General features: G+C 55.2%; 1 protein-coding gene across 2 annotated transcripts in view; it reads right to left on the reverse strand.

Annotated features, from left to right (window-relative positions):
* Positions 1-6,454: 6,454 nt before the first annotated feature.
* Positions 6,455-17,071, reverse strand: part of LOC133356794 (calcium/calmodulin-dependent protein kinase type 1D-like) — a 105,381-nt gene continuing 94,764 nt past the window's right edge. The window contains exon 11 of one of the 2 annotated variants that reach the window (XM_061574481.1): positions 6,455-9,870. In XM_061574481.1, coding sequence (XP_061430465.1) covers positions 9,743-9,870 — 128 coding nt within the window. In that variant the 3' untranslated portion in view covers positions 6,455-9,742. The remainder of the gene's footprint in view (positions 9,871-17,071) is intronic. The other variant, XM_061574480.1, reaches the window with a different exon arrangement.

Consider the following 17,071-nt stretch of genomic DNA (forward strand, 5'->3'; position numbering starts at 1 on the left):
GCAGTCACGAAAGCTTCAAATCAAGATTGGGCCACAACCGATCGCCTCGATCTCTTGCCAAGATCAAGAGATTTCGACGGGTTGCAGTGTCCAGGCTTCCAGGACTCGTCTGGCGTGGTAAGACACGTAATGCGGCATCCCTAGAAAGGTTTTAATCGTATTAGCGCCCATTTTAGAAGACTGCACCTACTGTTTATGGCTTCACACGTCCAGTATACTCTGAGTCAACGTCAGGTCCTGTCGGCCAGCACGCACCACAGACGGTCTAATCAAGCTCATGCAAAGCCTGGTGGGTAATATCGTCAGACTGCCAACTCAGCATGGGACTCTGACAATGTAAACAAGCCCTGAAACGGCTCAAATGTCCAACTCAAGAGTGGCAGCACAGCAGCCCACGTGGTGTGCTTCGCTGTACGAGCATAGTTCACCCACAATTCGCGTGTCAACTTTATTAGGGGACGATTGCGTGCGTGAGCTCATACCCACACAGGTCGTACCCGAACAAAGTTTCAAGACGATCTTTAATCACGGCCGCGTGCGGAAACATGAAATATAAGGACTTTAAATGCTTCCCCAACCGGCCAGATCTGCATTTGACCCAAAATAAAAAAAGAGCGCACAATTTTACAATTAAACTGAAAAGAGGACATCTGAATAACGGCACGAATACAATTTGGCAAAACTCACGCACGGAAACAGAGTTGTGGTGGAAGCGATCCGAGGGGGGGGGGGGTCGAGGCTGGCGCGTGGGCAGTGGCTGTGATGCAGCCCTCCCAACAATAACAACAAGAAGAAGACGCAGAGAGGGGGGGGTGGGGGGGGGCGTTGGACCCGAACGGACGTTTCGCTACGACGCGGTGAGAACTCCACACCGCGTGGCTCGGTGGCTGCGAAGCGAGCGGCAAACTCATCGCGCACTCTGGGGCCATTCGATTGTCGTGGTTCATTGTCCGTCTCGTCTCTATTGTCCATCTCGTCTCTATTGTCCGTCTCGTTCGCATTGTCTTGAGGCAGCACGAACAGTACTTTGTTTAAATCCGAGACACGACCCGGCGAGTGTAGGGAGAGCCCAACAACTGCTATTCCAAATCCACAGAAGAAGCATTTGGGCCGTAAAACTTCTCAATTACATATCCCCCCAAATATTATAGACACACACACAATTACACACACACACTATTACACACACACACTATTACACACACACACACACTATTATACACACACACTATTACACACACACACACTATTATACACAACAACAACAACCGCCATTCGCCACTAAGTGGCGGTGACGTCACCACGACGCTTGTGCCAGGCCAAGTGCACCTTGAGGCCACGTGAAGTGTCGAACGCCCGCTGGCAGGAGGTCACGGGGCAGACCCAGGTGCCACGGGTCGACTGACTGAGATGACCGAGATGACTGGCTGATGCACCACCTGTGCCCCCCTACTGTGCCAACTTGCTGTGCTTTAGCCACCCGGCGCTCCACTCGTTGTTGTGAACGTCGCTCCTCCGCTCTCCGTTGTTGTTGGAGGGCGACTGCCTCCAACTGCGCAGTAGCACCGTCCTTCACGAGCCTCCTCCACAGAGGCCGATCTTAACACCGCTGGTACCAGTCATCGGCAAGTCCACTCAACTCCACGTCCTCCTGTACCACATCACTCCATCTCTTCTTTAGCCCGTGCCGCGCCCGTTTAGCCCCCTCGATCCGGCCGAACAAAAGCTGTTTCGGCATGCGGTGGCTGGGCATGCGTGCTACATGACCCAGCCGACGCAGCCTTGCCTGCCGGAGGAGCTCACCGATGGGACTTTGCCCAGATCTTTCAAGGATTTGTGAGCTCCTCACACAATCCAGCCTGGTTAAACCCAGGATGGATCATAGGCAGGCCAGCCTAAATGTTTCCATTACACACACTATTATACACACACTATTATACACACACACACTATACGCGCGCACATAACTCAACAAATCTATCGCCACGGAGGCGACTGCGTTTATAAACAGCACAAGGCCAATCTGCAACAACCGCAGATTGAGAATGACCACCGATACCACGGGCTTCCAGTGGCCACAGAGACTGACGTTTTTTAAAATTTTTACTTTAAACTTTCGTGACTGCAGGAATTGATACTCTTGGTTCTTTCGGCAAAGTCACGTAGATAGAAAATAATAAAATAAAAAGATTGTAAGACTAATTAAAGTTAAATTAAAATAAAAAACCACGACGTTTCGATCGCTATAACAGCGCCTGATGAAGACCGCTTGTGTTGTGATCGAAACGTCGTGGGTTTTTTTGTTTTTATTTTAAATTTCTTTTTAAAGTATTTTTTTATTTGTACAACGGCTGGCCACAGGCCTGCGAGTTCCACCGCCGCCTCCGCATCGTGGCCGAGCGCGAACAGGGAGGGCCTCGCTCTCCCGTGCAGCTCACCCGCCTCCTGTCTGCACGCATGCGGCTCACGGTAGCGAACTCACCCGAGTGTTGCCACCTGGACGGGTTTGGCCGGGAATTGGCATCGGTGCTCGGGGCAGCAGGAATTGATTTGCGCAAGAGATCTGTTACCGGTGATGCCGTCTTGAACTCTATCCCAGTTTACCGCTCGATTGTTGTTGTTGTTGGTGTACGCCTGCGCTGACTGCGAAATGTGTCTGGGGGTTGGTCGACAGTGACTCTGCCACCTCCTTCTGCCACGGCCGCTGGGACACTCCCCGCGCTCCCAAACAGTATCCTCCAGTTATTTGTCTCATCCGTCAACGACCCCCCCCGAACCCCCTTTCTCTCTCGTGCCCCCTCGAGTCGTGCCGCCGGGAGAACTGGGGCCGGGCCGGTTGCCTCACCGCCACACGTGGCGCTCTTGCTACTGAACTCTGGAACTCATTACCATTGCACCATCTGCGCTCCCCACTCTTGATTACAACTTTGCAGCCTTTTAAGTCCACACTGCCAGTCAGCGCTCCGACGCGTGCGTGGCTGGCGACGAAGCATCCACTGCTACGGGTATCGCTTCCATCAGCGACGTCCAAATTTGAACAAAAAGCACAACCGCCGTCGATTTGTCTCAATGTTGAGAACTAAGAAAAAAAAACCAAGGCTGCAAATTCCGTTTCCATTGCGCGCCGTCACCGTTCCTGGATAGTCCAGTATTTTTACTGGCACTAAAGTGGCCGATCGATAACTGCTACCAGCAACGCTCTTTTCTTTTTGCCAGTGCCCAGTCGTGTGAGAGCACGCTGCAGGTCCTGCGTTTACTGGGGCAAGCAGGAGTGTGGAGAATAATAATAATGAAAATCACGCCAGATTAGCGGCCGGAGATGACCGCGTTTGCCCACGCTCACTCGGACCACTCACAGACGCTGCTCGATCTTGCCTCTGCCACAACACCTTCATATCCGCCTTCCCGCCGTATCTTTCTTCATTATTGACAACTTGCAGCTCGGCACACGGCAGATGCCTGCGCAGCGCGACTCACGACCTCCTCTTGATACCAAGATCCAGGATGGTCACGTCTATGCGCCGCTTCTCGGTGGCAGCCCCAACAGTCTGGAACACTATCCCTCTGCACATTCGCAGCATCACCTCAATCGCCTCCTTCAAGAGACACTTAAAAACTCACCTCTACAACCACGCGCTTTCGAGCGACTCTGAGCTTGGCTCCGCGCCTCTGAGTTGCGGTCGTTACGTCCGCAAATTTGCGCGCGTTACAAATTGAACTATTATTGTTATTATTATCACGGCTACACTCGCTCCTCACAGCACCCCCTGGTTCCGTGCCTCAACCCGAGCACTTCTCTGCGTGCGGAGTTGTGTTCTCTCTCTCTTTCTTTCTCTCCCTCTGTTCTGCGCGGGTTTCCTCACACAGCTCGACGCAAGCGATGCCATCGGTGTCGGCCAAACATCCCGATGCAGAAACCCTCCTGCAAAAGCCTACAAACTCAGTCCGTATTCATCCCCCAGGTAAGTGATCATTGTTTTAGCCCACTGCGAGTGGTTCGCCACGTGTCAAGCATTCACAATCTCTATCTATTCCCCGTTTTTATTGCGCCCCAGAACTAGGATAGGCAGAAGCAAAATAAGTTTCTGAGCAGCCAGGCTTAGAATACGAGACCCCACACCTGGAATTGAACCTCGTCTCTCAGCACTGTTGGTCCTCTCTGATGAGGGCATTGCGAGCCCCTTGAGCTCGCTGGCCACGTTTCTATCGTTCCATCTCGGCGTCTCTCATTCCGTCTTCGTGCTTTCACCGGCACGAAACGATCTGCAATGTCAATCACGAAGGATCGCAATATCTCTGCTCATTGGGCTCCAGCCAGTACACACACGCACACACGTATATAAATATATAAATAGTAAACACACCGTTATTGTTTCATGGGTGGTATGTAGGGTGATTATTACATTACAGTAAATGAGACAAATAATAAAATCTTTTAATTTGTGGCCCTTTGTTCAAAAGGTATGTGTGTGGTGATGCAGCGGTTAGCGCTACGCTGCGCTACGAACCCGGCGACCCGAATTCGATTACCGCTCACGGCCAACACCGGTGACGATTGTCTGAACCAGTCCCGGACCACCCCTAGGTCGACTCAGCCTCAAATGAGTACCTGGTGCGGTGTGTAAACATCGCCACTGGGGAGACAAAGGCGGCCGGGCGTGGTGCTGGCCCCCCACACCCTCGCGTGTCGTGCCGGCCTTCATAGGTGCTCGCTAACAACACTTGCCCCAACAGTCTGTTGAGGCTAAACGGGGGATCTTTGTCTTTGTATGCACATCAGACTTTCAATCTCTCATGAAGTCGCGAGTTCAGAAACGAAGCAACTGCTTCACTCAGTCACAAGTGTTCGGATAGCGCACGTGGGAATTCCATATTCCCATGGCTTTGACAATACCGAGTTTCGTCTTTAGTTTTTTGATGTCCTTCCCCCGCACCTCCGATGAGAACGGTTGGCTACGTACGGTGTGAAAGAAGTTCAACGTACACACATTCGGTTTTGGTGTAGCCATGTTTGTTTGTTATAGTACAGAGTTGGCCTAATAACTTTAAACTACATTGTCTTATGGTTGTTATTGTTTGACTTGCATCCCACTGGGAATTTTGCACACAGCGTTGAAATGCGGTGTTTATTCTGGAAGACTTTGCTGTTTTTTCCTGGATTTTTCTGTGTGCGTGTAGTCACTTTAAGATGTTTCTCGTTCATGTTTTTGTTTTGTTGCGGTTGCACCCGAGTCAAGAGCCGCATGGCTCACAGGGTTATAACTCATACATGAAACTGAAATGAAACTGAAGTTTAATGAACGTCGAGCCCTTAGCCAATGAAGGCATCCCTATCCCCTGTGAGCCACGGGGTTGTTGGACCACACTGGAGGGTTGGTTATGGGTGTCACAGGCCCTGATCTGACATCACCCACCATTGACGCCGTCCGTGAGCGGGTATCGAACTCTGCCCAACGGGTTCACAGCGAAGCTCGCGCTAACCGCTGCGCCACCGCTCCACCCTCAAGGTCGACGTGACAGCCACTGGCACTCGATGTCGCCACTGCAGAGAGACCACGAGCCCGGTCCGTGTCCTCGTCGGGAGCTAAACTTGCAGCGTCCAACGCGGGAGCGTCGCTCGCTCGGAGCGCCGTTGCGAAATGCGGTTGGGGCGATGGCTGAGAGGCAGAGGTCGCAAACGGGTTTTGATTCCTTACCCGTACCCGGCCGCACCAGGGTCGCAAACGGGTACCCGTACCCGGCCGTACCCGTACCCTACCCGTACCGGGCCGGGTACGGGTAGGGTACGGGTGTCGGGTACCCAATTGCGACCTCTGGGATGAAGCCATGTTGCAGGCGCGGGTGGGTTGATTCTAGGAACTTGAATTGTGAGAAGAGACAAGACGTTGGGAAATGAGTGACAAACAGTTACTCACCAGTGACTCACGGCCTACCCGGCCGCACCAGGGTCAAAAACGGGTACCCCTACCCGATACCCGGCCGAGTACGGGTAGCCGGGTATCGGGTAGGGTACGGGTATCGGGTACCCGGTTGCGACCTCTGCTGAGAGGGACCTCCCCCCCCGGCCCCCACCGCCCTGCCCCGTCACCCGCTGCCCCTCTAAGGGGCCGTCCATAAATGACGTCACGCGATTTTGGACGATTTTTGACCCCCCCCCTCAAATATGACGTCACAAAGCTCTGCCCCCCCCCCCCCCCCCAAAAAAAATGCTTCAAATCGCTTTAAACTATTGTCATTGTAGTGCGTATTTAATGTGGCGCTGCACTCTGATGTTGTGGGAGAAAACATTTATTAAAAAGTCTATTTAATTAAGTATAAAGTGTTGTCTATATTTATTTAAAGTTGCGCATTTTGATGTGACGTCACATTTTTCAAACCCCCCCCCCCCCCTCGTCACACATCGTCACAAATGTCTAACCATCCCCCCCCCCAGGCGCCTGACGTCATTTATGGACGGCCCCTAATTTCTGCTCATCCACAAAGTGGTACTTCATTTATCGACCCTTCAAACGTGACGACGGGCTGAGTTGACACCTGACCGGGAATTTGAAGCCACAGCTTTCCGACTGTGAGTTCGGCAGGCGCTCTGGCAATTCTTGATTTCGTTGGCGACAGGATTAACCGGGGCAGCCGCTGGGTTCGAACCGCGTTGCCGCCCCAGTTCAGCGTGACGACACATTCCCAAGGGATTTGAGTGACATCGCTGCAATGTCCCGAACAAACGAAGGCTCCGTCCAGCGGCATATCACATATTTCTGGATGTCAGATTTTTTTTGCAATGTTTACGCCCAATTTCAAATTTTATTAAATATTTTCAAATGTAAATGTAATACTACGTGAATAACTTCCATTGCGTGTACACCAAATGTAATCGTTTCGACGATTTAAAATATCCGTACGATTTTTTTTTTTACATGCAAGTTTCATCGGTAAAACGTACAACTGTGAACGCAGACATTGTTATACTTCAATGTTATATCAAGTGACGTCACGCACCGTCCAAAGTGTCGTTACGCGACGGCACTTTTGGCGGGAAAAAGAAGCGACGCGACCGGAAATTTCCATCGCTTCTTGCGGTGACTACATTTTCAGATCGATCCAAAAAGAAACATTTTGCACGGATCACGCGAACGCTTCCTACCTCGGCGCGATGTTCGCATTCTTCTCATTAATTGGGAACAATCCGCCTCGCCGCTCCGACGCGGCGAGGAGACGCCTCAAGGAGGCGAGGGCCACGTGGCCGCTCACAGCGGGGACAGCGCCAATCCGTGCGCACATTTACCAGACTGCCTTACACACACACTCACTCATACACGCACAAAGACACACACACATACACGCACACACACGCACACACACACATCCACACACACACGCACTCACACACATCCACACACACACGCACTCACACACACGCACAAAGACACACAAAGGCACACACACACATGCACAAAGACACGCACACATACACACACGCGCACACACCCACACACACACGCACACACACATGTACACATGCACACACAAAGATCCCCCGTATAGCCTGAACAGACTGTAGGGGCAAGTGCTGTTAGCGAGCACCTATGAAGGCCGGGACGGTACACGAGGGGGTGGGTGGCCAGCACCACGCCCGACCGCCTTTGTCTCCCTGGTGGCGATGTTTACACACCGCACCAGGTACTCATTTAAGGCTGAGTCGACCTAGGGGAGGCCCAGGACCGGTTCAGATAATCGTCACTGGTGTTAGCCGTGAGCGGGAATCGAACCCGGGTCGCCAGGTTCATAGCGCAGCGCGCTAACCGCTACACTACCGCTCCCCACTCACACGCACGCATGCACACACATGCACACACTCACACACACGCACACACACACACACACTTACACTCACAAACACACACATTCACACATGCACAAAGACACACTCACACACGCACACATGCACACACACTCACACACATGCACATCCACGCACACACACGCACGCATGCACACACACACGCATGCACACACACACGCACACACACGCGCACACACTCACACGCACACAAACACTCACACGCACGCACACACGCACACACACATGCACACATGCACACATGCACACAAGCACACGCGAAACATCCACACACACACTCACGCACACATATGCACACATGCACACGCACACACACACTCATACTCGCACACACACGCACTCGCACACACACGCACTCGCACACACACGCACTCACACACACACGCACACACACTCACACATCCACACACACACACATCCACACACTCACACATGCACACACACTCACACATGCACACACGCACGCACACATGCACACACACACACACACATCCACACACTCACACATGCACACCCACGCACACACACGCATGGTCCGCAATGCGATGATGTCACAGTCAAGCGAGCATCGCGGTGACGCTAATCTCCACCCTGAGCCGATGGTGGAAACTCCACATTCCCGTGGCGGGGGACCAATCTACATCGGACACCCGTCCGCTGCTGACCATCACGTTCTCTATCAGCCTCTCGATCACTGCCGCACGATGAAATGTTGTAGTCTAAGTTTTTGGCGGGTGGGTGGTATGGGTGGTGGGTGGGGGGGGGGGTTTGAAAAATAAAAATTGGCTCTCGACTTGGCCACCGGCTTTCACAGCGGCGCCGCGCTATCGTGAAGGGCGGCCGCACAATCCGAGGTCCCCCCGTGCTGTCGGGGCCGTCGCGCCCGGGACACGCGCGCTGCCGCGAAGCCGGTGCGCCGAGAACGACCCCAAACCTGGCCCTGCTTGGCTCCGAGCTGATTCGGATGTCTTGCGAGGTCAGAGTTTCAGGGTTTGGCTCCGGCCGAGCGCGTATAGCCCCCAGTGCACAACCAATCGTACCGCGAGGACCCTCCCTGTGCTTGGCACGGCTCCAAAGTGCCAGTGGAAAAGGAGGTTACGGTGAGAGTGTTTAATTTTGTATTGAAACTCTGAGAGATATCACAATAATCTGCCCGTCATCCCTCGGAGAGTCTACCTCGCCCTTCTGCCAACTGTGGTGACCCATTTTGTGGTTTGCCCTGCGCCTGTTATCGTCACGTCCCATATTTACAAATGATCCCCCGGAGATCAGCCGGGCCAAACTCAAGCGCGAACCCAGAACCGCAACAATGGCTTTGTTTTGTTCAAGTGCCTTCGTCGGTGACCGTGCCGGGACCTTCGTACCGGCTGCACCGGAGATCCTGAAGCTAAACTCGCGCGGGACTCTGGGGCCCAGGAACTCTCCGATGCCTCCACTGCGCCTGCGCTCCAACGGCAGCGCTGGCGCTTGCTGGCTGCCTGTGCCACCCGGGCCTCCCCGCGAGATCAAAGGCGTGCCCACTACGATCGCCCACCACGCAGGTCCTGCACGGAGGTCCACGTGAAGATCCTAGATGACGAGGTTTACACACGGTAGTTCTAGAGGAAGGTCCTGCGGGAAGCTTCCTACGAAGCTCAAGGAAAGACATCACGTGAAGGCCCAGACCACGAGACCGCCGGCATCAGCCGAAGGGGAAAACACCGCAACCGGGGCATGAGGAAGGCCCACATTAACGTTGACACCGTCAAGATATGGCGCGAAGGCCCAAAGCGAGGTCCCGCGTGAAGGCCCCCCACACACAAAAAACAGCAGCAGCAGCAGCAGCATGCAACGTGAGGCCCCGCAAGCCAGGGGCCCTCGCACGAGGGGCCACGCAAAGGCCCCTCATTCCTGCACGGCCGTGGGGCGCGCGCCGGGCGGCGGCTTGAGAGAAGGCCCCGTGAAGGTCGGCGACGGCGTGGGGGAGCTCGACATGGCGTCCTCGGACGTGGAAAGAGACGCCGAGCTGGAGCCTGGGGAGAGGGGGGCGGGCGGCCATGACGGTGATCAGCACGGGGCAGCATGCAGAGCAGCAGCAGCAACGTTCTCGTGGACATCATCAACGTCGATTTAAAGCTTTCGTGACTGCAGGGATTCATCTTCTTGGTTCTTTCGGTAAAGTCACGTAGAAGGAAAATAATAAAATAATAAAAATAAATGTTATGTTTTATTTTTGTTCTTTTATTATTTTATTATTTCCCTTCTATGTGACTTTACCGAAAGAACCAAGAAGATCATCAACGTCGTGATAATTGCAACAGCCTTGCAGACGAGCCATTCCGCCTCAAGGGCTCTTGCAAGCGAAATGCAGTTTAACGAAAAAATAAAATGAGAAAAAATACGTAAAACTTAAAACATTGGTGAAGTATGGGCAAACAATCCCCACGACTGACGCAACTCGAGAAGGCGTTCATCCATGAGCGGACCGGCAAAGGGCTGCAAAAACTCCTCCTTTGTTATGAAATGGCACCATGGGAACGCCGTGCTTATTTTCACAAAGGTGACCATCGTACTCGCCACGGGACCACACGTGCTTACAATTTACCCACAATGGCAGTTTCCTTTAAATAGCCTCCCTAGCATCGGCCGAGCGCGTGTACCCGCTGGCGGACAGGGTCATCGTCGGTGCACGCCACAGACGGTTAGCCCCTCGGCCAGTGACGACGCCGGATTCTTTTTTTGCCGCAATATTTTCACGCTGTCCCGTGGGCTCGCACCGAGCGCCCTGCTCACGATGCCCGCGTGCGTTTGTGAAACGTACATTGGGGGGGGGGGGGGGGATGGAGGGGGGGCTCGTCGCTGGCAACTCTGAAAACTCCACCTTCTCGCGGCGGGGCCGAGATGCCGCCGCTCTCTTGCGGGAGAGCCGCTGACGGCTGCCCGCCCCCACGAAGCGCCGCCCCCGTTTCACGGACCCCGGAGAGGAATGACCGACTCCACTGACCCCGACCGCGGGATTAATTCAGGCGCATCTCTCTGCGGGGTGGCCACCGGGCGGCGGCTCGGAGGTCAGAGCACCGAGCCGGCTCCGTCGAGACCCCGTCTCCAGCATGGACAGACGTGCGCGTGTGGTGGGGAGGGAGTGGTGGTGCAGTGGTGTAGTCAACGTGTTCCGAACCCAGCGACCTGCGTTCTATTTCTGGCCACGGATAGCAATTGGCGGCGAGCGATATCTCAACTCATCCCGAGCCTCCCCTTGGTCGACTCAGCCTTCAATGGTGCTTTGGCGTGCATGGTGCGAGTGACAACGTGCGTGCGTTACTAGTCTGTCTGTACATGGTACCTGGGTCTGTTCCGTAATCTCCTGCTGGACAGCCTTCGAGTGGCCTCAAAGCGCACCTAGTCTGGCACAAGCGCCGTGGTAACGTCATCGCGTATCGCGGCCGTCGTTGTTGTGGGCTGTATGTGTGTGTACCTATAAGCACACGCCGTAATATCCATCGATTGCACGGGAAGGCCTCATCGAGCCTCAAGACTAGGAGGGTTCCGCGATGGGATGTTCGTTTGTCTCAACGCGGGAGGAAGCCGGAGGACCCCCCCCCCCCCCCCCACACGCACCAGGGCAGGGAGCGGGGGCAGCGCTCTCCTCTCCTGGCCGCCCCACAGCTCCCGAGCCGACAACCACCCACAGGCTCTGGCCGTCACCCAACCGGCACGAACCACACTCGACCACCGCAGAGTTTCCAAGCTCCGGTGACGGCACGGGCTGCTGGGTCACAGGGATCGCGAAAGGAAACGCCGCCACCAACGCCACCACCAACTCTGCCAACGCCACAACTCCGATCGTTGTTGCGCGTTCTACTCCCGTTGCTTCCTCGGCTGGCGCTGTGTTTATCGCAAAGCCTCGGTACAGCGCGCGCAGCGTCATAGCAACTTTAGCGAGCGTTATTAATTAAGGAATGTGCAATTCTTCCAGCTCGGTGCGGATTATCCCTAAACGCCCTCGGATTTTCGCGGACAGGATCGCGCTCGGCGAGGCGCGACGGGGTCGCGGGCGCGCGGGAGATGACGCCACGACACGGGAGATCGTGCACTTTGTCACAATTAGCACAAGTATGTTCATACGTAGGGCAGCCACTTCAAGTGGTTATGAATCTTTTGGGGTAAAATTGCAAACATTGGGGGGTGGTGGTGGGGGGGGAATGCAGCCCAGAATGACAGCGGCACTTCGCCCAAAAGCCTCGCGTGCTTTTGGGATCACATCCCACGCTCTGATCAACTCAGGCCATCATCATAACAAACTTCTGTTGTGTTGCGGACAGACCGGCCCCACGGCTGGTCCAACGGAGCAGGAGGCGCCAATGATCGACGCGCGCTTCTGTGCGCTCGTCACGGTCCGCAAGCCCCTTTAGCCCGCAAAAGGCTTTGTGGGGGATTAAATGTTCGACAACGATGTCTAAAAACATGTTTTTTGGTCACGTCGTTTTTGTCGAGCAGAATATGCACTTGTGCGCGCGATGGCAGCAATGTGTCTAGGAGCTAAACGCCAAATATTGAAAACCGCTGGCGACGATGAGAGGAGAAAGAGAGAGATCGTGTAGTTTTGCTATTCCTCCATACCCAGCCACCTTTCTATCCCCTGCGATTATGTTTAGCCACCGCACGAGACACTCAATGGAGGCCGAGTCGACCTAGGGGAGGGCCAAGCTCCGTTCAAATATTCACCACTGTTATTGGCCTGGCGCGGGAATTGAACCCTAGACACAGGGTTCATAGGGCGGTGCGCTAACTATTGCACTCCCGCTCCGCATGCCTGCACACGTGCACGCACACGCGCACGCACACGCGCACGCACACGCTCGTGTGGGCAGCAGAGTCGATTCCCCATGCCCCCCTTGCGCGCATGCCTGAGCCGAAGCGCTTACACAAGCGGGCGGAGAGGCGCGGCCCAACGACACAACCACAGGCCTCGTGTGGCCACTTCGCGACACGCAGCAGCCATCTGAAGCACGCCGAACGCGTTGGACGCGGCCAGCGGCGAGCGCCGTTGGCGTCGGCCGCCCTGCCCGCCACTCACGCGGCCGCTCGGTTCGCCCCAAGCCGATTGCCCCCTTGACCCCGCCGCTGGGCCCGCCTGTTTACTTTTCGTCAAGGGGCCTCCTCCTCGCAGCTCGCAGGCGCCGCAGGGCGATCCGGGGTGGGGGGGGGGGGGCATGGCGCTCAAGCCATCCGTGGAAGGCCCCCGACCGACCGGTGGCGCAGCGGACGAAGCGCTCCGCTCTCACGGTGGGAGCTCAAATCCCGCTCGGAGAGTCCCGCGGTCAGCGCATCGTCCAATCGGCGTCGATAAGACGAGGTCCGCTTTGTGAGATCACCGTGTGGTCGTCCTTTGAGGAGGCTGGCCCTTGTCATAGGAATGGGGAATGTCCACCAGTGCCTCGGGGCCATCAGCTGGAGATGTGAAGTGCTCCGTGTGTGTGCGCGCTCAGGAGACACGAGGAGTGGATTGTGTTGCGGATTGCGTTTTACGCCACGGCTTTGTGCAAGTTTCCTGTTCCACCCTCTCCACCCTCTCCCTCTAATCTCACTTTCATCCCCTCTCCACGCACTCTCCACCCGCTCCCCTGCACACACTCTTCGCTCCAGAAAATAAGGCTTTCCATCAAAGCAGTGGGAGGTCGCTCATTCTCCTCTGCTGCCCCCACAGTCTGGAGCCCCCTTCCCCGAGGGATTCGTGCTGTTGACTCCCTACCGCTGTTCGAGTCCAGGCTCAAGGCCGCAAATCTCTCTGAAAAATAAACATCGCAAAATATAATCGAGTCGAATTATGACACAAATCTAACAGAGAGGATCCATTCGCATAAACATCGGGCAGTTTCACCAGCATTGCTGGTGAGACGCTGCTTGCCGAAACAGGTCAAGCGTTTGCCTGCGCTGAATCAATGCTGCTGAGGCTACACATCCCCAGAGAGCCGTGTTCGTCACAGACGTGTGAAAGGAGGCATCGTGTCCACTTATTTATTTTGCTACTTATATTCCCCGTGACGACGCGGATGATTGCGCCGCGCGATTGATTTTAACAAGCGGCCCGCAAAATCATACGCCTTGAAGCCTCGCCAATCGGTCTGCGGGCCCAAGTTTGTTATTCTGTCCAGGGTGGCAAACCCACAAACTACAAAGCAAACCGTTTAAACGGCTTCTGCTGCCCGTCGGCGTCTCGGCCACGGCACGAGGTTTAATTTAGCGACGTGAGCAGAGCCCCGTTCACAGCACTTACCCGGGCCCTGTTTCTCTTTCAAGGTTTCACGAGATAATCATAACCTTCGCTCAAACAAAAGTGTGTGTGTGTGTATATATATCGTGTTTTTGGAAATTGCCCTAATAGCTTGGCCGTGGCTTTCAAAGCAAAAATGTTACGGGGGGGTTATTTATTTATTTTATTTGCAAGTGGCCTTGGGGTCCTGTGGCCTCCCCCCGGAGCACAGGGCCTGCCCCCCCCCCTCCTCCTTGTGTGCGGGGGGTGCGAGGGGGGGGCACGAGGGGGGAGCACGAGGGGGGGCACAATGGGGGGGGCATGAGGGGGGGCACGGGGGGGGGCACAAAATGGGTAGGGCACGAGGGGGGGCACGAGGGGGGATCTGAACGCGGACGGGCGCTGAGGACGGTGACACCGCAGGCAGTGACGGCTTCCCGGAGTGAGCGGGGGGACGATCGCAGCCAAATGCTGTAGAGTCTTTGGCTGTGCGCGGCTCTACAGCGGTGGCGCTGGAAGGGTGACTTCGGAGTCACTCTCCGACGATTGGCTACCGGAGGGCTTTTTAATTTTAAAGTGAAGAAACGTAATCTCTTCCGTGATTCCGTACTTTCTAATTTGGCGGAAGCGAAATTTTTTATTACTTTCATGGTTCCCAGGTCAGGTCGAAGCATCTCTCTGCCCTAACGAGAGCCAATGGTGTCAATTCCACATTCCTACGGCAGGAACCAGTTTCTCCCCAAGACAATCACAGAGTCCACAGGCCCCGGGGCGCTGGGGCTACGAAGAGGGGAAAGGCGCCGACGGGGGCCGGCCAGGAAGCCACGTTTTGCTCCGGGGGCCTCTGCCGCACGAACCACGGCCACTGGTCAGGATGCAGACTCTCACATCAACCCCGTCATTTCTACTTTCTGTACTTTCTGTACCACGACCCCGGAGTGGGAATAAGTGAATTGGCTATCGACGTCGCTCGCCGCTCACTCCGGCACACTCGATCTGACGCGGAGTCTCAGGACAGGCCCCTACGGCTCCTCAACTTCATGTCCATCAAGCGAGACCCTGAGTCGGCCCCATCGGCTGTGATTAAGACGGAGCGGGGAGGCTCAAGTTACATCTGCCCCGGCAAACGCTTCCTGCAATTACCCGGTGAGCAAGGGAGACAGTGTTTACACCGTTCCACTAACAGCGTTTACACCGTTCCACTATCACACGCAGCGTTCGCACCATTCCACGAACACTCTCCCGGGACACTGACACTCTCTCCACACCATGTCGATGTTGGGAATTGTTTGACCATACTTCACCACGCTGGACAGCGCGGGTTGGTGGAGGGCGAGCAGCCCTGTTCAGGTAGCAGCCGCCAAACGGCATTAGCCGTGGCTGCTGGGAGCGGCCGCGTTAACGGCACTGGCGCGCCGACTGCTGTACCGCCCCACCACCCCCCCCCCCCCCCCCTGTGTCGTAATAACAGTGGAATGGATGCCAGGCAGGAAAAAAAATCCAGGAATAAAACAAACAAACACAGAAGCGACGCGATATGAACCTCGAGGGCACACGCACGGATTTATTCTTTCTTTTTTGTTAAATCCCACGGCGTGGTGCTGTGGTCCACGGCCCACCTACACGCAGTGGTTCATGAAATAAGTTCCACTGTGTACGAAATCATTATTAAGGGCTGACTTGTCCCTACCACGTGAACGTGCAATTTCCACCGCAAGCCTTGGGGTCAGTGGAGATGTGTTCCACCCGTTTGAATGAAAAGACGCTTTTAACTCTTTTTCCACTGCACAATCGAGCCGTGCTGACGCCGTGCCAGTCCGGCACGGTTCGGGATGGGCCCGGTTTTCCACCGCAGAAGCCGAGCCGCGCCGCGCGTGGCGAATGACGCGAGACGTGCGTAGACGCCGCTCCCTCGCGGTGTGCCCCGGACCCGTGTCCGGTCTCAAGGTTATTTTGTTCAACTGCGAGAAATAGCTCGAGTGAGACCACGAAGAGTCCCATTGGCAAAAGTGTCCGAAGTCGCCACCGTCGTCAGCCCCACCACTGGCCCTGCTTGGCCCTGAGCCGGATTCAGAGATCTTGTCAAACCAGAGGATCGTGGCTTGGTTCTGGCGCGGCTCGGCAAATAGCCGATGGAAAACCACCGACCCCGTGACTGCCCCCACGCTGGCACGGCTCTGGCATGCCAGTAAAAAAAAGAGTGGATTCCGCCCTTGTAAATGCGACCGCCACATTTGAGAAGTGCTCAGTGCTGAGCTCGGCTTGCGGTGTGAGGAAGAGGGGTCGGCGTGAGCGACCGCTCTCCCTGGTGCACGGCATTGTGGGAAAAACCCCGCGGTGGCGAGAACCTCACGCTCGCAAACAGCACAGTCGACGATGACAATGACGAGGAATACAGTGTGTGGGTTGTGAATGAAGATACAACACATTGATGATGTCGATGACAATAAATACAACCGCCATGAGGAGTATAACGCGCGCTGCTACTGATTATGATGCTGCTGCTGAAGGTGACATAAACAGTTTAGTGTAACTACTTTGCTTATCATCAGCTATGGCGATCTACTGAAGACCTCCCCCCCCCCGCCCTTCCTTCACCAAGCAGTCACCATCTCTCCCGGTCCCACAATGCAACAATCCACCCAGCGCATGAGCCGAGTTCCCCACTCCATCTCCTTGGGGGACGCCCTCTCTGACGGATTCCCTCCCTCGGCCGCCACCGTCTCGTTCGTCTCGACCCACAGGGCAGTCACCCCACGATGTCTCTCAGCAGAGCACGTGCTCTAGTCCACGACGCGTATCCTTCTGTCCCTCTTGTGTGTAAATCTTTGCTTTCGCCGGATTGACATCCTCACAACGCGTGATGCGCAAAAATGTTCCTGCGCCTTCTGCCGAGAAATGGCGGCAGGTTTAGAGAGAACCACTCCTGCATCCTGGCGCTTCTAGGATCTGGAATGGCATCTTTCCCTTCCGCACCGAAC

Source organism: Lethenteron reissneri, chromosome 55, assembly GCF_015708825.2.
Source record: "Lethenteron reissneri isolate LAM-NWPU_2019-01 chromosome 55, ASM1570882v1, whole genome shotgun sequence".
NCBI classification, from domain to species: domain Eukaryota; kingdom Metazoa; phylum Chordata; class Hyperoartia; order Petromyzontiformes; family Petromyzontidae; genus Lethenteron; species Lethenteron reissneri.